General features: G+C 48.3%; 1 protein-coding gene across 1 annotated transcript; it reads right to left on the minus strand.

Moving 5' to 3' along the window:
• Positions 1–4,077: 4,077 nt before the first annotated feature.
• Positions 4,078–24,370, minus strand: LOC110166938 (activin receptor type-2B-like). Its single transcript, XM_055151210.1, has 16 exons — positions 24,307–24,370; positions 23,596–23,678; positions 22,292–22,361; positions 21,813–21,893; positions 20,500–20,586; positions 19,470–19,551; positions 11,481–11,703; positions 9,615–9,721; positions 9,349–9,488; positions 8,228–8,368; positions 7,726–7,869; positions 7,165–7,310; positions 6,497–6,611; positions 6,279–6,417; positions 4,929–5,059; positions 4,078–4,412 (listed from the first exon to the last, which is right to left on the minus strand). The coding sequence occupies exons 1-16, from the start codon at positions 24,361–24,363 to the stop codon at positions 4,227–4,229; spliced, it is 1,932 nt and encodes a 643-aa protein (XP_055007185.1). The 5' UTR covers positions 24,364–24,370; the 3' UTR covers positions 4,078–4,226.
• Between the last annotated feature and the right edge of the window lie 162 nt (positions 24,371–24,532).

A 24,532-nucleotide genomic window follows, 5' to 3' on the forward strand; every position in this document is an offset into this window, starting at 1 on the left:
GCAGTGGCAGGTGCAGCTGCGGCAGGTGCGGCAGGTGCAGCTGCGGTCGTGGAAACCGGTACGGCAACACGGAGGGACAAAAAGAGTCAAAACTCAAAACAGCAAAGGTTTGGTCCCAGATTAAATGGAGCAGAAATATGAGAAATACATCAAGACTTTTGACACTTATGAAGCAAATACTGGCCCAGACCTGGTCTAGACCAGTTCTAGACCAGGTTCAGACCTGGCCCAGACCTGGTTTGGACCTTCTGGATGGAGCTGGATGAACATTATCAGAAGAGCTTTATTCATGTGTAAATATAAAAGAAACTTCATGGATTTGTGTCCAAAGTCAAAAGTCGTGATTCATTTCTGTTTTTCAAAATAAAATTCACATTAAAATGATGTTTCACAGTTGCTCTCACGTGCACGGCTAGAGTGAGTGTGTTACAAGACCTGGTTTAGGCCTGGTTTAGTCCAGATCAAGACCTGGTTCATGTGTCATTACTTTATCCACGTTTAGAACCAGTTAAACCCAGATTTGGTCCAGGTTTAGTCCAGTTTAAAACCTGGTTTAGTCTTGATTTCCTGGCCTTGTCTTGATTCTGGCTCAAGTTATAAATATTCCAGTCCTGGTCCAGTCCTGGTCCAGTCCTGGTCCAGTCCTGGTCCAGTCCTGGTCCAGTCCTGGTCCAGTCCTGGTCCAGTTAAGTCCTGGTGTAGTTGTAAATACAGTACTTACAAGTGAAATTGTGCGTTCTTTTTCCTTTCGTCCAGTTAAAGTTGATTCTGAGGGGCTGACAGGTGCAGACAGGTGCAGGAGGACAGCTGCCTCCTGCACCTGTCTGCACCTGTCAGCCCCTCAGAACCGTAGCACCAATTGGATCCGGTTTGGTTCAGTCGATTCCTCCTCCAGTTCTCATAACACACCCAAGCTTATTCAGTTTTACACCAGCGGGACGGCAGCCAATCGGCTTTGAGCACCCTCGGATAAGTCCCGCCTTCTTTGTTTTTTACCTGAGAAAAGTGACCAATCAGACACTGTGGCCGGCTCTGAGCGCGGCCAATCGAATCTCTGCGTGCACAGCGTTTACTTCCTGCTTCTCAAACGTGTTTAACAGAAGAAAAAACGCGAGTGAGACGAAGAAGAAGCAGGTTTAACAAAGTGACGGAGGAAAAAGACTGAAACCAAATAAACCTGGACTGAGACTAGACCTGGATCTAAACCAGAACTAAACCAGGACTAAACCAGAACTAAACCAGAACTAAACCAGAACTAAACCAGAACTAAACCAGGACTAAACCAGAACTAATCTGAGTCTGAAACAGGTTTAAATCAAGACTAAACCTGGATCTGGAATGAAGTGAAATCAGGTTTAGACAAGATCTAAACTGAACCTTAAACCCAGGTCTAAACCAGGAGTAAACCAGGTCTAAACCAGGTCTAAAACCAGGTCTAAAACCAGGAGTAAACCAGGTCTAAACCAGGTCTAAACCAGGTCTAAAACCAGGTCTAAAACCAGGTTTACACCAGGTCTAAACCAGGTCTAAAACCAGGTTTACACCAGGTCTAAACCAAGTCTAAACCAGGAGTAAACCAGGTCTAAAACCAGGAGTAAACCAGGTCTAAACCAGGTCTAAAACCAGGAGTAAACCAGGTCTAAACCAGGTCTAAACCAGGTCTAAAACCAGGTCTAAAACCAGGTTTACACCAGGTCTAAACCAGGTCTAAAACCAGGTTTACACCAGGTCTAAACCAAGTCTAAACCAGGAGTAAACCAGGTTTAAACCAGGTCTAAAACCAGATTTAAACCCAGCTCTAAAACCAGCTCTAAAACCAGGTCTAAACCAGGTCTAAACCAGGTCTAAACCAAGTCTAAACCAGGAGTAAACCAGGTCTAAACCAGCTCTAAACCAGGTCTAAAACCAGGTCTAAAACTAGGTCTAAACCCGGTCTAAAACCAGCTCTAAACCAGGTCTAAAACCAGGTCTAAACCAGGTCTAAACTAGGTCTAAACCAGGAGTAAACCAGGTCTAAACCCGGTCTAAAACCAGGTCTAAACCAAGTCTAAAACCAGGTCTAAAACTAGGTCTAAACCAGGTCTAAACCCGGTCTAAAACCAGCTCTAAAACCAGCTCTAAACCAGGTCTAAAACCAGGTCTAAACCAGGTCTAAATCAGGTCTAAACCAGGAGTAAACCAGGTCTAAACCCGGTCTAAAACCAGGTCTAAAACCAGGTCTAAACCCGGTCTAAAACCAGGTCTAAAACCAGGTCTAAACCCGGTCTAAAACCAGGTCTAAACCTGTGTTTTCTGCTCAGAGCTCCTCCTCCTCCTCGTCCGTCACTTTTCTAAACCGACCTCGACTCAAACTCGTCGTTCTCGAACTGAAATCGAGCTGGAGCCAAAGTCCACGAGAAGAAGGTCCCAGAGTCCACGAGAAGAAGGTCCCAGAGTCCACGAGAAGAAGGTCCCAGAACAGTCTTCGGAGGCTGCAGCATCGAGTACAAAACAAAAGCCCACGGCGTTTAGTCCAGGTACAAAAGTGGAGTGCGATTCCGCTGAGGTACTGAAGGTGGACCTGAAATCTGCTGCACGGGAATCAAACATGAGACCAGGTACAAAACCAAACAGGAAAAGTCCCAAAATATCAAAGCAAAATATAAAAAATAAGAGTCTTTCGGGGTTAAAATAGCAGCTCTGACGCCGTTCGAATGCACCAGTGAAATGAGCTCAGCCAAAAAGCACCTCAGCGCCTCCTGCTGGACACTCAAACAAACAGTTCAACTTCACGCACACTAAATAGAATCTCTACGTCTGATCTCGGAAATTTAGGGACCAAAATTTCTCTAATATTTACGTCGTGTTGATACTTTGCAGCTGATGTCGTCGTCGTCGTTCTCTGGGGGGGTGACGCTAACAGGAGGCACTGCTCTGTCGGAGGTTTTGTTTTGACACAATCTGACCACAAAAACCCGACTTAAAAACAAAACTCTCTCACGTAAAACTGATCACAGGGAAATGAAACTGTGCTCTTTGAATCACTTTGGGATTTTTATTTTTTCAGATTACTGTATTTTCCGCACTATAGGGCGCGCTTAAAATCCTTTCATTTCATCAAAAATCGACTGCGCGCCTTATAATCCAGACGCCTTATATATGAATTTATTGGTTTGTCTTAGTACGACTTTAGTAAACTACAAAGCCGCTCCACTTGCAGCGTTACGGCTCCAGTAGTCAGGAGCATCAGTATTGTGAACGTGTTAAATAAAGTTTGACTGATTTATCGAACTGTTGTGTTTCTTTTAATGCGTCTTATTGTCCGGTGCCGTTTATTTGTGAAAAAAATTTAAAAAATAGACCATTCAGTGACAGAGCGCCTGATAATCCAGAGCCCCTCTAGTGCGCAGAATATGGTATTTGAAATCTTTCTGGCAGTGTTTGTTCGTGTGCAGGCGACCGGGGTTTTCAAAATCAAAAACTGGGACTTGGAACCATTTTTTAAAATAATAAAATAGTGAAACGAGTGCGTGATTTAAAAAATGTGTGAGTCAGGACAGTCACATTCTCTCTGAGTTCGTCTGATCCCGTCAGGTTTCAGGACTGGGACCGTCCTGGAGAAACAGGGACCGGCCTGGACTCTCTCAATGTGTCCTCAGTGTCAACATTCTGCCATAGACACGCACGCAGAACTCCCCCAGCGCGACGTCACTGCAAAGTATCAAGGACCTACACAAATCTACCAATAAAATGAATTTCATTAAAATAATATGAATTAATTTGCTACGACATTTTAAGTTTTAAGCTCAGGCCAAAAACTCAAAGTTGACTAAAGGAAGGGCATCTGGTTTAAAATATTCAATCCATTTCAATCTTCAGTCTCTTTCAATAAAATTATCATCTAGTCGTATTCAAATCTATTTACAAAATTCATTGAGGCTTGAATGCAGAAAAAGTGTCTAGTATTTAAAAAAAAAAAAAGAAGCTAAAACTACTTCTGTAATTTTGGAATAAATAAAACAATTAATTCTACGAATTAAAAAAATATATACAATTTAGAGTTTGAATTTGATAAAAACAAGATAAACTCTGGTCAGTGTGAGTGTGCATTTTGGCTGAAATGTTCTGAAAATGGTTGAAAATGTAAAAATCCTCTGAGAAACATGTTGAAGTTGTAGCTGATGAGTTTTCTTCAAAAATAAAAATCAGAAATGTGTTTAAAAATCGCGCCGTAATCTCGTTCGGGTTCATATACTGGACTCTTTGGGCGGGAGGTCGTTGTTGGTCACCGTGGAGACGAGCAGGGGGGCGTGGTCTGAACAGGAAGTGACGCGGATCTGGCAGATTCGCTCCTCGACGCATCCGGCGGAAAGACGAGCCTCGGCGTCGTGGTCCCAGCACTCCTCCACCGTCTCACACAGCTGCGCCAGACCCTAGGACCAGAGACCGGGTTTAGACCGGGACTAGACCGGGTCTAGACCAGGACTAGACCAGGACTAGACCAAAACTAAACCAGAACTAAACCAAGACTAAACCTGCACTCCTCCACTGTCTCACACAGCTGTGCCAGACCCTAGGACCAGAGACCGGGTTTAGACCAGGACTAGACCGGGACTAGACCGGGACTAGACCGGGACTAGACCGGGACTAGACCAGGACTAGACCAGGACTAGACCAGGACTAGACCAGGACTAGACCAGGACTAGACCAAAACTAAACCAGAACTAAACCAAGACTAAACCTGCACTCCTCCACTGTCTCACACAACTGCGCCAGACCCTAGGACCAGAGACCAGCAGGACTAAACCAGGTCTAAAGCAGGACTAGACCAGGACTAGACCACAATTAGACCAGGACAAGACCAGGTGTAAGTCAGGTCTAAACTAGGACTAAACCAGGACTAAAGCAGGACTAAACCAGGACTAAACCAGGACTAAACCAGGACTCACCGTGTGTTTGAGCCACTGCTCTTTGAAGGCTGGTCTGAGTTTCTTGTGGACCACGATCTCCTGAAGATCCTCCAGAGACGGATGCTGCCCCACCTCCTCCTCAAACGGGAGCAGGTACTCGTCCACAGGACCTGCACAGAACCAGACCAAGACCAGGGTTAGGACTAGAGACCAGAGACCAGGGTGAGACCAGGCTGTGTGTCAGATGCCCTCCCGTCCTCTTGGGTAGGTCTTGTCTCGTCATGTTTTCTGCTGATGTTACAAGTTGTTGGGTAGTTTCTATTTACGTAACCGAGAAGACATATTTGTAGTTCTTATGTGAGCCTGGAGGTTTGTAGTCTTTATGTGAGCAGACATGTTTATAGTCCAGTACATGGGCAGGCATGTTTGTAGTCCTTTTATGAGGTCAGACATGTTTGTAGTCCTGTACGTGGGCAGACATGTTTGTAGTCCTTTTATGAGGTCAGACATGTTTGTAGTCCTGTACGTGGGCAGACATGTTTGTAGTCCTTTTATGAGGTCAGACATGTTTGTAGTCCTGTACGTGGGCAGACATGCTTGTTGTCCTTTTATGAGGTCAGACATGTTTGTAGTCCTGTACATGAGGTCAGACATGTTTGTAGTCCTGTACATGAGGTCAGACACGTTTGTAGTCCTGTACATGAGGTCAGACATGTTTGTAGTCCTGTATGTGAGGTCAGACATGTTTGTAGTCCTTTTATGAGGTCATACATGTTTGTAGTCCTTTTATGAGGTCAGACATGTTTGTAGTCCTGTACGTGGGCAGACATGTTTGTAGTCTTTTTATGAGGTCAGACATGTTTGTAGTCCTGTACGTGGGCAGACATGCTTGTTGTCCTTTTATGAGGTCAGACATGTTTGTAGTCCTGTACATGAGGTCAGACACGTTTGTAGTCCTGTACATGAGGTCAGACATGTTTGTAGTCCTGTACATGAGGTCAGACACGTTTGTAGTCCTGTACATGAGGTCAGACATGTTTGTAGTCCTGTATGTGAGCAGACATGTTTGTAGTCCTTTTATGAGGTCAGACATGTTTGTAGTCCTTTTATGAGGTCAGACATGTTTGTAGTCCTGTACGTGGGCAGACATGTTTGTAGTCCTGTATATGAGCAGACATGTTTGTAGTCCTATATATGAGCAGACATGTTTGTAGTCCTGTACGTGGGGAGACATGTTTGTAGTCCTGTACATGGGCAGACATGTTTGTAGTCCTGTACGTGAGCAGACATGTTTGTAGTCCTGTACGTGAGCAGACATGTTTGTAGTCCTGTATGCGAGCAGACATGTTTGTAGTCCTTTTATGTGAGCAGACATGTTTGTATTCCTACCGTCGGCGGCCTTGCAGCGGGACACGAGCTCCCACAGCACGAGGCCGAGCGCGTACATGTCGATTCTGAGGAACGAGTCTCTCTGGAAGTTTATGGCTCCTTCCAGAACCTCCGGGGCCATGTACCGCCGCGTGCCCACCTGCGCACACCAACACCACAGGAGCCGTGTGAGAACGTAAAAGTCCGAGTCGGTGCGTCTGCGGCGGCGTTCCGCTCACCTGTCCGTGCGTTTCTCCAGGAGGAATCCCGGGCTCAAACAGAACCGCCAAACCGAAGTCTCCGATCACAGCGGTGAGGTCCGAGCGCAGCATCACGTTCTTACTCTTAAAGTCCCTGAAAACACAACGCACACTGAGCACAAAAGACCAGGACTAGACCAGGACTAGACCAGGACTAGACCAGGACTAGACCAGGACTAGACCAGGACTGAACCAGGACTGAACCAGGACTAAACTGTTCTTATGTTATTTCTTTGTCACAAACAGATCTGGAGTTGTTTTGTTTCATTCACACATGTTTAGAGTTCTTCTCTCAAACTATAAACACTCTGTTCCACCTTGTGACGTCATCATGTTGTGATACAGGAAGTCCTCCGCTGTGTTTCTAAACTCCACACACCTTCACTAGAATCATTTGGATTATTTTAAACCTGGAAATGTCGATCTTAACTGAACTAAAGGGAAAAGGAGCTGTTCACTTACTGTTAAACTACACTTCATGACATCACAAGGTGGAACAGAGTGTTTGGAGTTTTGAAGATGTAGACAGACTCATAATCAACAAACATGTGAATGAAACAAAACACAACTAGGAACCAACATTACTAAAGCAGGATTTAAAGTGCTAAAGCAGGACTAAACCAGGACTAAACCCAGTCCCCTCTGACCTGTGGGCGATGGCGGGTTTGGGTCCGTCCTTGGTCCGGGGCAGGTCTTCGTGGAGGAAGGCGAGACCTCGGGACATGGACTCAGCGATGACGCACAACTCAGACCAACTCACCACACTCCCCTTTAAGAAGTCACACAGAGAACCCTGAGGACAGACAGGGGGACAGGTGAGACAGGTGAGGCAGGTGAGGCAGGTGAGGCAGGTGAGACAGGTGAGGCAGGTGAGGCAGGTGAGACAGGTGAGACAGGTGAGGCAGGTGAGGCAGGTGAGGCAGGAGAGACAGGTGAGACAGGTGAGACAGGTGAGACAGGTGAGACAGGTGAGGCAGGTGAGACAGGTGAAACAGACACTAGGGACAGTAGGGGGCAGTGTGGAGCCCATCCAGGAGTCATTTTACAATCTCCTCCTGCTCCTGCTCCTCCTCAGTGGACCAGAGCAGGAGGAGGTCTGGTGTGAGGAGCAGGAGGAGGAGCAGGAGTGAGAGGAGGTGTTGTGTGTGAGCAGGAGGAGCAGGAGGAGCAGGAGGAGGAGAGGAGGTCTGGTGGGAGGAGCTTCGTACCCGCTGGTGAAACTCGGTGATGAGCCAGAGTTCTGCGTCCAGGGGGCCTCCTCGTCTCTCTGCTCCCACAAACCTCAGGATGTTCTCGTGTCTCAGACCCGGAGTCGAGAAGATCTGATGCTCGTTCTCCCACGAGGCTTTGTTCTGAAGAAAGACCAGACAAAGACCAGGGTTTAGACCGGGTTTAGACCAGACAAAGACCAGGGTTAGACCAGACAAAGACCAGGGCTCGACCAGAGAAGAGACCAAAGTAAAGACCAGGATTAGACCAGGCTTACACCAAGACCAGGATTTAGATCAGACTTAGACCAGGACACAACAGAGACTAAAGCTGGTTTAAAATCAGGACTAAACGTGGACTAGAGCAGGACTAGAGCAGGACTAGAGCAGGACTAGAGCAGGACTAAACTTGGACTAAACTAGGTCAAAATAGGGCATAAACAAAGACTAAACCAGGACCTAAACCAGGACCTAAACCAGGACCTAAACCCAGCGCACTGACCTGGATGGGGAAGATCTTGACGGCCACGTACTCGTTGATCATCTGGGCTCTCCACACGCAGCCGAAGCGCCCCCTGGCCTTCACCTCCAGTAACTGCAGCGGTTTGAGTCCGAGCAGCGGCGAGGGGGGCGGGGCCGGATCCTGGGGGCGGGGCATAAGTTTACATTTAAATTATTTCAAATGGAAATGATTAAATAATGGGGGGGTTTCGGTGTCTGTGTGTGGTTGTGTTGTGTGCTTTTGTGTGGTGGTGTTGTGTGTAGTTGTGTGTAGTTGTGTTGTTGTGTGTTGTTGTGTTGTGTGTAGTTGTGTTGTTGTGTGTTGTTGTGTTGTGTGTAGTTGTGTTGTGTGTTGTTGTGGTGTTGTTGTGCGTTGTTGTTGTGTTGTTGTGTGTCTGTGTGCATTGTTGTGTGTTGTTTGTGTGTTTGTTGTGTTTGTTGTCTGTGTGTGTTGTTGTGTTGTGTGTGTGTTGTGTGTTGTTGTTGTGTTGTTGTGTGTAGTTGTGTTGTTGTGTGTTGTTGTGGTGTTGTTGTGCGTTGTTGTTGTGTGTTGTTGTGTTGTTGTGTGTCTGTGTGCGTTGTTGTGTGTTGTTTGTGTGTTTGTTGTGTGTCTGTGTGTGTTGTTGTGTGTTGTTGTGGTGGTGTTGTGCGTTGTTGTTGTGTTGTTGTGTGTCGTTGTGTTGTTGTGTTGTGTTGTGTGTGTGTTGTGTGTGTGTGTGTTGTTGTGCGTTGTTGTGTGTTGTTGTGTGTGTTGTGTGTGTTGTTGTGTTGTTGTTGTTGTTGTTGTTGTTGTGTTGTTTGTGTGTTGTGTGTGTGTGTGTGTTGTGTTGTTGTGTGTGTTGTGTTGTGTTGTGTGTGTTTGTGTGTTGTGTGTAGTGTGTTTGTTGTGCGTTGTTGTGTGTGTTGTGTTGTGTGTGTGTGTGTGTTGTGTGTTGTTGTGTGTGTTGTGTGTGGTTGTGTGTTGTTGTGTTGTTGTGTACCTCCATGACGTCCACGTGTCCGTAGGGGGGTTTTCGGTGTTGGTGTGTTGTTGTTTGTGTGTTGTTTGTGTGGTTGTTGTGTGTCTGTGTGTGTTGTTGTGTGTTGTTGTGGTGGTGTTGTGTGTTGTTGTGTGTTGTGTACCTCCATGACGTCCACGTGTCCGTAGGGGGGTTTTCGGTGTCGGTACATCCACACGGCCGTGAGCAGAACCACACAGAGCAGCAGAACCGGAACCAAACACAACAACAACAACTTGAGCAGCCCCACCGACGCAGGACGAGCTGAAACACAAACGCACAACACACACACACACACACACACACACTACAGTCAGGACCAGGACCAGGACCAGGACTGAACTGAACCCGGACTAAACCCGGACTAAACCCGGACTGTGTGGGACTCACGTGGGCTGGGCGGGTCGGGGAGGTGGGTGAACTTCTCGTTGCAGAAGTTTCCTTCACAGCAGCAAAAGAAAACCTGAGGAGAATCTTCAGTCGCTACACACTCCTGTCTGAAACACACAACACACACAATAAACACACAACACACACACAATAAACACACACACACACACACACACTCCTGTCTGAAACACACAACACACACAATAAACACACAACACACACACACTGTCTGAAACACACAACACACACAATAAACAACACACACACACACTCCTGTCTGAAACAACAACACACACAAAACACACACACACACACAACACACACACACTCCTGTCTGAAACACACAACACACACACAATAAACACACAACACACACACACTCCTGTCTGAAACACACAACACACACAATAAACACACAACACACACACACTCCTGTCTGAAACACACAACACACACACAATAAACACACAACACACACACACTCCTGTCTGAAACACACAACACACACACAATAAACACACAACACACACACACTCCTGTCTGAAACACACAACACACACAATAAACACACAACACACACACACTCCTGTCTGAAACACACAACACACACACAATAAACACACAACACACACACACACTCCTGTCTGAAACACACAACACACACAATAAACACACAACACACACACAATAAACACACAACACACAAACACACACAACTCCTGTCTAAACACACAACACACACAATAAACACACAACACACACACAATAAACACACAACACACACACACTCCTGTCTGAAACACACAACACACACAATAAACACACAACACACACACACTCCTGTCTGAAACACACAACACACACATAAACACACAACACACACACACTCCTGTCTGAAACACACACAACACACACATAAACACACAACACACACACACTCCTGTCTGAAACACACAACACACACACACACTCCTGTCTGAAACACACAACACACACAATAAACACACAACACACACACACACTCCTGTCTGAAACACACACAACACACACAATAACACACACACACACACACACACTCCTGTCTGAAACACACACAACACACACACAATAAACACACAACACACACACACTCCTGTCTGAAACACACACACACACACACAAACACACACACACACAACACACACACAATAAACACACAACACACACACACTCCTGTCTGAAACACACAAACACACAACACACACACACTCCTGTCTGAAACACACAACACACACAGTAAACACACAACACACACACACTCCTGTCTGAAACACACAACACACACAATAAACACACAACACACACACACTCCTGTCTGAAACACACAACACACACACAATAACACACAACAACACACACACACACTCCTGTCTGAAAACACACAAACACACACAATAACACACACAACACACACACACACTCCTGTCTGAAAAACACAACACACACAATAAACACACAACACACACACACTCCTGTCTGAAACACACACACACACACACACAATAAACACACAACACACACAATAAACACACAACACACACACACTCCTGTCTGAAACACACAACACACACAATAAACACACAACACACACACACTCCTGTCTGAAACACACACTACACACACAATAAACACACACACTCCTGTCTGAAACATCGCCTGTCTCCTCTTGTCTCCTCCCACTTCCTGCCTGCTCCTGCCCCCGCCCTCACCTGTCGTAGCCCCCGCCCTCACCTGTCGTAGCCCCCGCCCTCACCTGTCGTAGCCCCCACCCGCCCGCTCCTGCCCTCACCTGTCGTAGCCCGCTCCCGCCCTCACCTGTCGCCTCACCTGTCGTAGCAGTTGAAGTCGTCGAGCCAGCATCCTTTCTTGACGAGTTCGATGTTCCCGGTGTTGTTCCTCCAGGAGGCGTAGCAGTGCGAGCGTTTGTCCTCCTCGCCGTCGCAGCGCTCCACGCCGCTGCGGTTCGTCTGCTCCAGCTCGAAGTTCACGTTGTAGAACACGCACTCCCGAGTCTCCGCCAGGACCGCACCTGCCCCGACCGCACCCGCACCTGCCACACACAAAAAACACACAGACAGACAGTGAGGAGAGTTAGAGGAGGGTTTAACTCACAGACGTCCAGACCAAGACCAGGACCAAGACCAGGACCAGACCCAGACCGAGACCGAGACCCAGACCGAGACCCAGACCGAGACCCAGACCGAGACCCAGACCAAGACCAGGACCAAGACCCAGACCAAGACCAGGACCCACGTCCAGAGGGATTCATCTTGGCTCTGGCAGGTGCAACAGGGACCGACAGGTGGTGGGCCAGAGATTGGACCAATCATGTTGAAGCAGAGGAGGAGTTTCACTACAGGGTCTCCTCACCTCCTCACCTCATATCCTACCTCCTCACCTCATATCCTACCTCTTCACCTCATATCCTACCTCCTCACCTCATATCCTACCTCCTCACCTCATATCCTACCTCCTCACCTCGCCTCCTCACCTCATATCTTACCTCCTCACTCACCTCCTCACCTCTCTCCTCCTCACCTCTACCTCCTCACCTCATATCCTCCCTCCTCACCTCATATCCTCCCTCCTCACCTCATATCACCTCCTCATCTATCCTCCTACCTCCTCACCTCACCTCCTCACTCATCCTATCCTACCTCCTCACCTCTCCCCTCACCTCTATCCTACCTCCTCACCTCATATCCTACCTCCTCACTTCGCCTCCTCACCTCATATCCTCCTCCTCACCTCATATCCTCCTCCTCACCTCATATCCTCCTCCTACCTCCTCACCTCATATCCTACCTCCTCACCTCATATCCTACCTCCTCACCTCACACCTCTACCTCCTCACCTCATATCCTACCTCCTCACCTCATATCCTCCCTCCTCACCTTGTCTCCTCCCTCCTCACTTCGCCTCCTCCCTCCTCAACTCGCCTCCTCCACCTCACCTCGTCTCCTCCCTCCTTCACCTCGCCTCCTCCCTCCTTCACCTCGTCTCCTCCCTCCTCACCTCCGTCTCCTCCCTCCTCACCTCGTCTCCTCCCTCCTCACCTCGCCTCCTCCCTCCTCAACTCGCCTCCTTCACCTCACCTCCCTCCTCCTCCCTCCCTCCTCCTCCTCCCTCCTCCCTCCTCACTCCTCCTCACCTCACCTCTCCTCCCTCCCTCCTCACCTCGCCTCCTCCCTCCTCAACTCGTCTCCTCCCTCCTAACCTCCGTCTCCTCCCTCCTCACCTCCGTCTCCTTCACCTCGCCTCCTTCACCTCGTCTCCTCCCACCTCGCCTCCTTCACCTCACCTCCTTCACCTCACCTCCTTCACCTCATCTCCTTCACCTCGTCTCCTTCACCTCGTCCTTCACCTCATCTCCTCCCACCTCACCTCCTTTACCTCACCTCCTTCAACTCGCCTCCTTCACCTCGCCTCCTTCAACTCGCCTCCTTCACCTCGCCTCCTTCACCTCGTCTCCTTCACCTCGTCTCCTTCACCTCGTCTCCTTCACCTCGTCTCCTCCCTCCTCACCTCGCCTCCTTCACTTCGTCTCCTCCCTCCTTCACCTCGTCTCCTCCCTCCGCACCTCGCCTCCTTCACTTCGTCTCCTCCCTCCTTCACCTCGTCTCCTCCCTCCTCACCTCGTCTCCTAGCCCCTTGTTAATATTCATGAGGTCGTTGGTATGCGCGGGGGGGCGGGCCTTGTTGCCGTGGCGACGCTCAGACCTAACGAACCTCGGTCTGAATCTGACATTTACAGATTCTCAATTAAAAAGTCCAGAGAGACTCGCACAAAGTTCAGCTCCAAAACACACCAAGACGAGGAGAAGAGGAGGAAGAGGAGGAGGAGGGAGAGGAGGAGAGGAGGAGAGGAGGAGGAGAGAGAGGAGAGGAAAGAGAGAGGGAGGATAGAGAGAGCGGAGGAGGAGAGACAAGAGGAGAGAGGAAACCAACGAGGAGACGAGAGGAGGGAGGAGGAAACAGAGGAAGAGGATGGAGAGGAGAGAGGAAAGAGGGGGAGGAAAGAGGGAGGATGGAGAGAGGAAAGAAAAGAGGCGAGACAGAGAAAAGAGGAGAGAGGACAGGACAGAGAGGAGAGAAAAGAGAGGAGGAAAGAGGATGAATGAGAGGATGGAGGAGAAGAGGAGGCGAGAGGAAAGGAAACAGTGGAGGGAAAGAGAAGAGGACAGAGAAAGAAAAGAGGAGAGGGAACAGGAGGACAGAGAGAAGGAGAGGAAACAGAGGAAGAGGACAGAGAGAGGAAAAGAAAGGAGAGGAGGAGGGGAAAGAGGAGGGGAGAGGATGGAGAGGAGAAAAAGAAAGAAAAGAGGAGAGGAGATGAGGAGAGAGGGAGGAGGGAGACAGAGAGAAAAGTGAGGAGGATGAATGAATAAAACTGACAGTTTCACAGATTCTGATCCTGGAACCAAATCTAAACTAAAAACAAAATCTGAAACAATCCAGTTCAACAAACGCCCTCCCCCCGTGTGTGTCAGGTCCCCCTGTGTGTGTCAGGTCCCCCTGTGTGTGTCAGGTCCCCCCGTGTGTGTCAGGTCCCCCCGTGTGTGTCAGGTCCCCCCGTGTGTGTGTCAGGTCCCCCCTGTGTGTGTCAGGTCCCCCTGTGTGTGTCAGGTCCCCCTGTGTGTGTGTGTGTGTGTCAGGTCCCCCCTGTGTGTGTCAGGTCCCCCCGTGTGTGTCAGGTGTGTGTGTCAGGTCCCCCCTGTGTGTGTCAGGTCCCCCTGTGTGTGTCAGGTCCCCCCTGTGTGTGTCCCTGTGTGTGTCAGGTCCCCTCTGTGTGTGTCAGGTCCCTCTGTCAGGTCCCAGGTCCCTCTGTGTGTGTCAGGTCCCCTCTCAGGTGTGTGTGTCAGGTCCCCTCCTGTGTGTGTCAGGTCCCTCCTCGTGTGTGTCAGGTCCCTCCTCGTGTGTGTCAGGTCCCTCCTGTGTGTGTCAGGTCCCGTGTGTGTCTCCTCGTGTGTGTCAGGTCCCTTCTCGTGTGTGTCAGGTCCCTTCTCAGGTGTGTGTGTCAGGTCCCTCCTCGTGTGTGTCAGTGTCCCCCTTCGTGTGTGTCACGTGTGTGTCAGGTCCCTCCTGTGTGTGTCAGGTCCCTCCTGTGTGTGTCAGGTCCCTCCTGTGTGTGTCAGGTCCCCTCCTCGTGTGTGTCAGGTCCCTTCTCGTGTGTGTCAGGTCCCTTCTCGTGTGTGTCAGGTCCCTTCTCGTGTGTGTCAGGTCCCTTCTCGTGTGTGTCAGGTCCCTTCTCGTGTGTGTCAGGTCCCTTCTCGTGTGTGTCAGGTCCCTTCTCGTGTGTGTCAGGTCCCTTCTCGTGTGTGTCAGGTCCCTCTTCGTGTGTGTTCGTTCTGGACGTTCAGATTCTGGAGTTTAAAATATAAATAACGATTTCGTCTCCGTGGCGACGCTTTTGTGTTTGGGGTGAAAATAGAAACGTCTGATTCTCAGGGTCCTCAGAGGGACGTGTGCAAAGGCCTCGGCGACCTCTGACCTCTGCGTCTGATCCTAAACAAAACACTCCCCCTCCTCCTGTCCTCCTCCCTCCCCCCGTCTGTCCTCCCCCTCTGTCTCTCCATCCGTCCTCTGTCTTCTCCCCCTCTCTTTCTTTCTCTCTTTCTTTCTTTCTTTCTCTCTTTCTTTCTCTCTCTCTCTTGTGTCTCATTTGCATCGGCCCCTGGTGCCTGTTGGGGTCAAGGGTCAGAGGTCGTGCATACACATGTAAATGTGCACATGTGAACGGGGGGGGGAGGGCTGCAGCTGGAGTCTGAAACATGAGAAACTCAAAGTGAAAGTGAAACTGTGCAGAGAATCAGACGTCTGGAGCTCACACACACACACACACACACACACACACACACACACACACACACACACACAGACACACACACACACACACACACACACACACACACACACACACACACACACACACACACAAACACACAGTTTTTCTTCTGGGCTCCCATAGTTTAAAAGTCACAAATCAGAATCAGATTTAAAGGGACAGTTCAGGTTTTTTTGACATGAGTCTGTGTGTCGTCCCCGTCAGCAGTTTGGTGCATCTACACTGACTTTACCTCCGACAGCGTCCGGTGAGTCCAGATCCTGGTCGGTTTTGGTGCTGAGGAAAGTAGTTCAGCAAGTTGTCTGGGGACAGAATAATAAAGTGTTTTTCTTCTCAAAACAATATGTGTTCAAAAGAGTGACACATTTGCACCACAAAACCTCCGTCCTCTAAAAAGTCACACCTCATAATCACTTGGTGCTATTTTCTCTCCGTACGTATCACTGTGCGCGGCCGCCAGGTGACAGCCGCGCCTGGTTCACTTTAACTGCTCAGAATGTTCGCCTCTTCTCTCTCTGCCTGGTCTCACATTAGTATATTCGGGTTCAAAAAGATCTCCCATTGGCTCTGTGCTAAAATCAGTTTCTTCATCATCGGTGTCACAGTCAGACATGTTGTCGTTAACATTATGAGCAGTTAACAAAGTGAAACAGGCGCAGTGATACGAACGGAGAGAAAATAGCACCAAGTGATTATGAGGTCTGACTTTTTAGAGGACGGAGGTTTTGTGGTGCAAATGTGTCACTCTTTTGAACACATATTGTTTTGAGAAGAAAAACACTTTATTATTCTGTCCCCAGACAACTTGCTGAACTACTTTCCTCAGCACCAAAACCGACCAGGATCTGGACTCACCGGACGCTGTCGGAGGTAAAGTCAGTGTAGATGCACCAAACTGCTGACGGGGACGACACACAGACTCATGTCAAACCTGAACTATCCTTTAAGGTTTTTCACTGGTCTCGTGGTTTGGAGAGTTTCTGCTAAAAACAACAACTCCCTGAATCAAAACACAACAGACTCCAGGCAACTCCAAAAAAATAGAAAAATCACACAAGGAAAACTATAGTTAAAAGGCTTTTATTTGAATGGCCAAAGTTGACGTGTTTCGACCTTAACTGGTTTAATCAAGAGTCTTTACTATTGACTGATGTGTTTTATTTGAAGGCCACGCCCAGGTTCTGTTTTAATTAGGCTCTGATAAAGACCAGTTAAAGTCGAAACACGTCGACTTTGGTCATTCAAATAAAAGCCTTTTAACTATAGTTTTCCTTGTGCGATTTTTTACTTTTTCTAATTTTTTGGAGTTGCCTGGAATCCATCGTGTTTTAGTTTTGATCCTTTTTCCAGTCAGATCACACCAATCAGAACATCTGCAGCAAACAGACACATTTTTGTTCTAACTCCCAGAATCAGTGAAACGGTCGAGTTTGGGGATTGTTCCTCCTCAGAGACGCTGGACTCAGGACAGTCAGAGTTTTAGAAAAGACGTGAAACATCCAATAAACTCAGAGTTTCAGTTTCTTCTCTCTGGTCTGAGGCTTTTAGTCCCAACATCTAGAATGAATCATTTTAAAAGGAGCTTCGTTCCAGTCACTCTTGTACTTTTGAATAAATTGTAATCTATTTATTTATCAATTTTAGTACATTTGTCTTGGATTCTTTAATATTGATTGTGATTTTATCCAAGTGTGATGATGAATTGAACTAATTGTTTATGGAACAAAGTCGTTCTGGAACACTTTTGTCCTTGTGTTTTTTGTTGATCATGTGCTGCCCCCTCGACCCGACCCCGGATGAACAGAAGAAAATGGACGGACGGATGTGGACGAGTGAAATGTGAAATGTGGGACGAGCTTCAAATCTGTGAAACAAATTGACCCACAGGTACGAATAAAACAACCGAACCAAAACCTTCACGACCCAAGTCCACAGACGTTGTTGGTAAATCACAAAATAAAGTTGGACTGAAGATTCATGAGGAGGTTTTGTTGTTGACTGATCGAGTCTCTGAACATTTAGTTTTACTCAAGTTTGAATCAGTGAAAAACCCTGAAGCAGCAGTGAAAAGATCCACGAGTCACAGTGAACATCTCAGACTCACATTCAGATCGAGACGAGACCCAAAAAAAACCCTGTCGTGACCTGAGGGTCTCGACTCAGAGTTTGAGAAACACTGTGGTAAAGTCACAGTGTGGAACTTTATCCAAACAAACTCACACAAAATCAGGTCGTGATTATTTTCAGTTTGGTTGTTTTACTGCAATGAAAAACACACGTCCTCCTCTCCACAGACCTGACTCTGACTGTCACTGTGGCTCTGACTGTGGCTCTGACTGTGGCTCTGACTGTGACTCTGACTGTGACTCTGACTGTGACTCTGACTGTGACTGCTCTGACTGTGGCTCTGACTCTGGCTCTGACTCTGGCTCTGACTCTGGCTCTGACTCTGGCTCTGGTGGCTCTGACTCTGGCTCTGCTCTGACTGACTGTGGCTCTGCTCTGACTGTGGCTCTGGCTGTGGCTCTGACTGTGACTCTGACTGTGACTCTGACTGTGACTCTGACTGTGGCTCTGACTGGCTCTGACTCTGGCTCTGACTCTGGCTCTGGCTGTGGCTCTGGCTGTGACTCTGGCTCTGGCTCTGACTCTGGCTCTGACTGGCTCTGACTCTGACTGTGGCTCTGACTGTGGCTCTGACTCTGGCTCTGGCTCTGGCTCTGGCTGTGGCTCTGGCTCTGGCTCTGGCTCTGGCTCTGGCTGACTGCTCTGCTCTGGCTCTGACTCTGGCTCTGACTCTGGCTGTGGCTCTGGCTCTGGCTCTGGCTCTGCTCTGTGCTCTGACTGTGGCTCTGACTGTGGCTCTGTGGCTCTGACTGTGGCTCTGACTCTGGCTCTGACTCTGGCTCTGACTCTGGCTCTGACTCTGACTCTGGCTCTGGCTCTGGCTCTGGCTCTGCTCTGGCTCTGACTCTGGCTCTGGCTCTGGCTCTGTGGCTCTGACTGTGGCTCTGACTGTGGCTCTGACTGTGGCTCTGGCTGTGGCTCTGACTCTGGCTCTGGCTCTGGCTCTGACTCTGGCTCTGGACTCTGGCTCTGGCTCTGACTCTGACTCTGGCTGTGGCTGTGGCTCTCTGGCTCTGGCTGTGGCTCTGGCTGTGGCTCTGACTGTGGCTCTGGCTGTGGCTCTGGCTCTGGCTCTTCTGCTCTGACTCTGACTCTGGCTGTGGCTCTGGCTCTGTGGCTCTCTGGCTCTGACTGTGGCTCTGACTCTGGCTCTGGCTCTGGCTCAGGTCTGAGACGAAACACGGGGCCAGAACTTTCAAAGCTTCAAAACAAACAATCAAATCTTAAAATCAGCTTTAAAAGGAACTGTCCAACAGTGACGCTGAAATCAGGTCAAGTTCTCACGATTTTTGGTTCCAGTTCAAAGAGCAGAATTTTGAGACTGAATCAAGACTAGGCCAAGAAATCAGGACTAAACCAGGTTTTAAACTGGACTAAACCGGGACCAGATCTGGGTTTAAGTGGCTCTAAACTTAATTAAGCAATGGCACATGAAGCAGGTCTGAGAAGGACTAAACCAGGACTACACCAAGTCTTCATCGGGACTAAACCGGGACTTAAACCAGACCCAAACCAGGTCTGAGCCAATCCAGCTTCATACTAGATCCAAACCAGACCATAAAAAGGACTAAACCAGGTCTGTCCAGTCCCTGTGAACAGTTTTGTCTGATGTTTTTGTGTATTTGTGGAGAATTGTCGTGTGGGAGCATCAGGGACGTAGATTTGTGGGCGGAGCCTCGTACAGATTCGTACTGCTCACTGTAAGCCAAAGTGAGATCGCTAGATTACTCAAACCTACATGGATGAGTCTAAAACCTCGTGAGACTTCAGACAGGTTTGTGACGAGGAACAACGTCAGAACACGAGAGAACGAGACAAAAAACACGGAGGTCTGCAGACAGAACCTTCTACTGCACGGTGGATTCTCTGAGATCTGGAGGAGCTTTGGAGACTCTGGAGGAACGAGCTCAGACTCTGATCCAAACTCTGGATCATTTATGTTCAGAAAAACACAAAAGTCCAAGTTTATGTTTTTACACAAAGTTAAAGAGTCAAAGCAAAAACAGAGAATGTTCAAAATGTTCAAAATGCACGAGAAGAGACCAGACCAGGACCAGACCAGGACCAGACCAGAGACCAGACCAGAGACCAGACCAGACCAGACCAGACCAGACCAGACCAGACCAGACCAGACCAGACCAGACCAGACCAGGACCAGACCAGGACCAGACCAGACCAGACCAGACCAGACCAGACCAGACCAGACCAGACCAGACCAGACCAGGACCAGACCAGGACCAGACCAGGACCAGACCAGGACCAGACCAGACCAGACCAGACCAGACCAGGACCAGGACCAGGACCAGACCAGGACTCAGGACCAGACCAGGACCAGACCAGGACCAGGACCAGACCAGACCAGACCAGGACCAGGACCAGGACCAGGACCAGGACCAGGACCAGGACCAGGACCAGACCAGGACCAGGACCAGACCAGGACTCAGGACCAGACCAGGACCAGACCAGGACCAGGACCAGGACCAGGACCAGGACCAGGACCAGACCAGGACTGACCAGACCAGGGACCAGGACCAGACCAGGACTCAGACCAGGACCAGGACCAGGACCAGACCAGGACCAGGACCAGGACCAGGACCAGACCAGGACTCAACCAGGACCAGACCAGGACTCAGGACCAGGACCAGACTCAGGACCAGGACCAGACCAGGACCAGACCAGGACCAGGACCAGGACCAGGACCAGGACTCAGGACCAGGACCAGACCAGGACCAGACCAGGACCAGACCAGGACCAGACCAGGACCAGACCAGGACCAGACCAGGACCAGGCCAGGACTCAACCAGGACCAGACCAGGACTCAACCAGGACTAAACCAGGACTCAACCAGGACTAAAGCAGGGTTTTGATTCAAACCTTGAGGATCTGGGACAGTTCCAAGTCCGGGTCCAGACTCTTGAGGGTCTCAGCGGATCCTTTCCTCCAGAACACACTGCCGTGCTGCTGCAGGAGCAAAACACACAGACTCAGACCAGGACTGAACCAGGACTAAACCAGGACTAAACCTGGACTAAACAGGACTAAACCAGGACTAAAAGGACTAAACAGGACTAAACCAGGACTAAACCAGGACTAAACAGGACTAAACCAGGACTAAACAGGACTAAACCTGGACTAAACCAGGACTAAACTGGACTAAACCAGGACTAAACAGGACTAAAGCAGGACTAAGGACTAAACAGGACTAAACCAGGACTAAACAGGACTAAACAGGACTAAAGCAGGACTAACCAGGACTAAACAGGACTAAACAGGACTAAACCAGGACTAACTAAACCAGGACTAAACCTGGACTAAACCAGGACTAAAGGACTAAAGCAGGACTAAACCAGGACTAAACCAGGACTAAACCAGGACTAAAGCAGGACTAAAGCAGGACTAAAGCAGGACTGAACCAGGACTAAACCTGGACTAAACCAGGACTAAACCAGGACTAAACCTGGACTAAACCAGGACTGAATCAGCACTAAACCAGGACAGGACTAGAGCAGGACTAGAGCAGGACTAGAGCAGGTCTAGAGCAGGTCTAGAGCAGGACTAGAGCAGGACTAGAGCAGGACTAGAGCAGGACTAGAGCAGGACTAGAGCAGGACTAGAGCAGGACTAGAGCAGGACTAGAGCAGGACTAGAGCAGGACTAGAGCAGGACTAGAGCAGGACTAGAGCAGGACTAGAGCAGGACTAGAGCAGGACTAGAGCAGGACTAGAGCAGGTCTAGAGCAGGACTAGAGCAGGACTAGAGCAGGACTAGAGCAGGACTAGAGCAGACTAGAGCAGGACTAGAGCAGGACTAGAGCAGGTCTAGAGCAGGACTAGAGCAGGTAGGACTAGAGCAGGTCTAGAGCAGGTCTAGAGCAGGTCTAGAGAGCAGGACTAGAGCAGGACTAGAGCAGGACTAGAGCAGGACTAGAGAGCAGGACTAGAGCAGAGACTAGAGCAGGTCTAGAGCAGGTCTAGAGCAGGACTAGAGCAGGTCTAGAGCAGGACTAGAGCAGGACTAGAGCAGGACTAGAGCAGACTAGAGCAGGTCTAGAGCAGGACTAGAGCAGGACTAGAGCAGGTCTAGAGCAGGTCTAGAGCAGGACTAGAGCAGGACTAGAGCAGGTCTAGAGCAGGTCTAGAGCAGGACTAGAGCAGGACTAGAGCAGGACTAGAGACTAGAGCAGGTACCTGTCCGCTGCCTGACAGAGCTCTCACTCTGGAAAAGTCAAATCCCGAAGATTTCATTTTGTTCAACAGTTTGTCCAGAGCCTGAAACAGAAACAGACGGAGAGAAAAAGGAGAGAAAGAAAGAGAGAAAGAGAGAGAGAGAGAGAGAGAGAGAGGGAGAGAGGGAGAGAGAGGAGAAGAAAAGAGAGAAAGAGAGATGGAGGGATGAAGAGGAAGAGTGTTTCTGAGTCTCGTACAGTAAAAGTTCAAACCTGAGACATTAAAAATAAAAATGTACAGTTTGTTTTTGTTTTTAATGTGTTTGTTTGTGTGTGTGTTTGTGTGTTTGTTTGTTTGTTTGTGTTGTTTTGTGTTTTTGTTTGTGTGTTTTTGTTTGTTTTGTGTGTTTGTTTGTTTGTTGTTTGTTTGTTTTTGTTTGTTTGTTTGTGTGTTTGTTGTGTGTGTGTTTGTTTGTGTGTTTTTGTGTGTTTGTGTCTGACCTGGACCCACATCAGGACCGGGGAGGTGACTGTGAGTCGATCTTCGTGCAGGTGGACGCCGCCCTGAGTCCTGACCACAAAACAACACTGTGACAACTCTGTGTTAAACTCAGACCTGCTCACCTGTCCATGTCCAGGTGCCCACCTGGGTGACCTCCAGGTCCAGGTGAGTCAGATTGTGTTAAAATAAAAGTAGATTCAAGTGTGAGAGTCACAGAGGTTCAGACAGAGCAGTGACGTCACAATGTGAACTCACACTGTTTTTATTTCATGTTTTTATTTCATGTTTTTATTTAATGTCATGTCATTTTATAAATTAAAAATCGCGGTGTTTTTATTTTGAGATGAACAGATGTAATTCCAGTTTTGTCCGGCAGATGGCAGCACGCGCGCGCGGAGACGGTTTGGCTCTGGTTTCTGTTTCCGGTTAATCTGCAGAAACAAAAACTAATGTTTCTGTTTTATTTTGTTTATTTCAGGTCAGAATTGTCCCACCAACTAAAACACTGACTCACATCAAGTCATAAAAGTATAAATGTTGTTGTAACAGTCGCGAGTTAAAGACATTTACTGTTTTAATATTTCAATTAAAAAGTTTGATTAGCGCGCTAGGCTAACTCCCATTAGCCTTTAGTTTAGACTTTGATATTTTGCCTCAATTCAGCCAAACTTTGTGTTTATTGTTATTTTCATTACACCGTTTTATTATTTTCTGAAAATGTAAAGTTTTGATACAGTTAAAAATAAAAGGTAAAGTTATAAAAGTCACCAGTTATGTTTTCCTGATGGATTTAAATCATTTTATGTCATATTTTTGAATTTAGAATAAACAGTAAATTTGATGCAATAAACATTATTCATTAATAATTACGGTTTTATTAACCAAGAACGATGGAAACTTAAACTGTTATTACAGAGTGGAAAGAACAGAAAAGAATATTGTACTTAAGTGTAATTTCTGTTTTTATGTTCATGGACAATTAAAGTTAATCTGCAGTAACAGAAAACCAAAGCAACACGAACATTTATATTGTTTATTTCAGTTCCGACCTCCTCACACTAATATTATAAACTGCGGTGATTGTTCCGGACTAAACCTGCTGCTGTTCATCTCGCTCCCACAGAACGCGGACAACAGCGGCGAGGAGTTGATATTTGTCAAGGAAATAAACAAATAAAACTCGTTTTTTCTTTTATCTGGATTTAATTTGACAGTGAAGTTCTCTGTGTTTGATTGACAGCAGCACGGGCCAATCACAGCGCAGTATTCCCCCAGGCCCCGCCCCCTTACAGGTGAGACTCACCTGAACTCAGGAAGGTCCGAGTCGAACTGGACATGATCCTCAAGAAGAACCTGCAGCTTCGAGTCCAGGGCCAGAACCTTCAACTGAGACCAGGGCCAGGATCAGACGAGGACTACACGAGGACTAGACCAGGACTAGACCAGGTCTAGACCAGGATCAGACCAGGACTAGATCAGGACTTATGTAGAATTTAACTATAATAAGACCTGGACTAAAGCAGAAATTGACCTGAGTTAAAAGGACTACACAAGGACTAAACCAGGACCAGGTCTAAAGGAGGACTAGACCAGAACTAAAGTGGAACTAAACCTGGACCAGGACTAAAGAGGGACTAAATCAGAACTGAACCGGGACTAAACCAGAACTAAACCAGGACTGAACCAGGACTAAAGTAAAGTTGAATATTTCGTTCCCACTTTTATCGTATTTTTTATTTTTATTTTTTTTCGTTGCTTTTGACTCTTTTCTTGTTTATTTTCCGTTTTCTTCGGTTTTAAACTCAAACTTGTCACAGTTGTTTGTTTTTTTTCTGGTCTAAAAGTCCAAAGTCCGGACTTGACTCGGAGCTGTGACTTTTATTCTCGCGCTGCACAATCTGAGCGCGTGCTCCGCGTGCGCAGAGGCTCAGCGCGCAGCTCGTGCGTAAACGCGCGTGTGGAGCGGAGCACCTGACGCACAGGTGAGTGGCAGGTGAGTGGCAGGTGAGTTTACCTGCTGCGTGCTGAAGTCAAAGCCCAAAAACACGTCCTGGTCCCGCGCGGCCGCCATAGCTCCGAGCGCGAGGAGGAGGAGGAGGAGGAGGAGGGGGGGGCGTCTTAAAGAGACACGAGCCCAAAAAAACCCGGAGGAGAAGGTGAAGGTTCAACTCCCGATGAGTCCACACCGGGACTAGACCAGGACTAAACCAGGACTAAACCAGGACTAATCCAGGATTAAA

The sequence above is a fragment of the Boleophthalmus pectinirostris genome, unplaced genomic scaffold (genome assembly GCF_026225935.1).
Source record: "Boleophthalmus pectinirostris isolate CB_2022bp ecotype Guang Dong unplaced genomic scaffold, ASM2622593v1 HiC_scaffold_15, whole genome shotgun sequence".
Taxonomy (NCBI): Eukaryota; Metazoa; Chordata; class Actinopteri; order Gobiiformes; family Gobiidae; genus Boleophthalmus; species Boleophthalmus pectinirostris.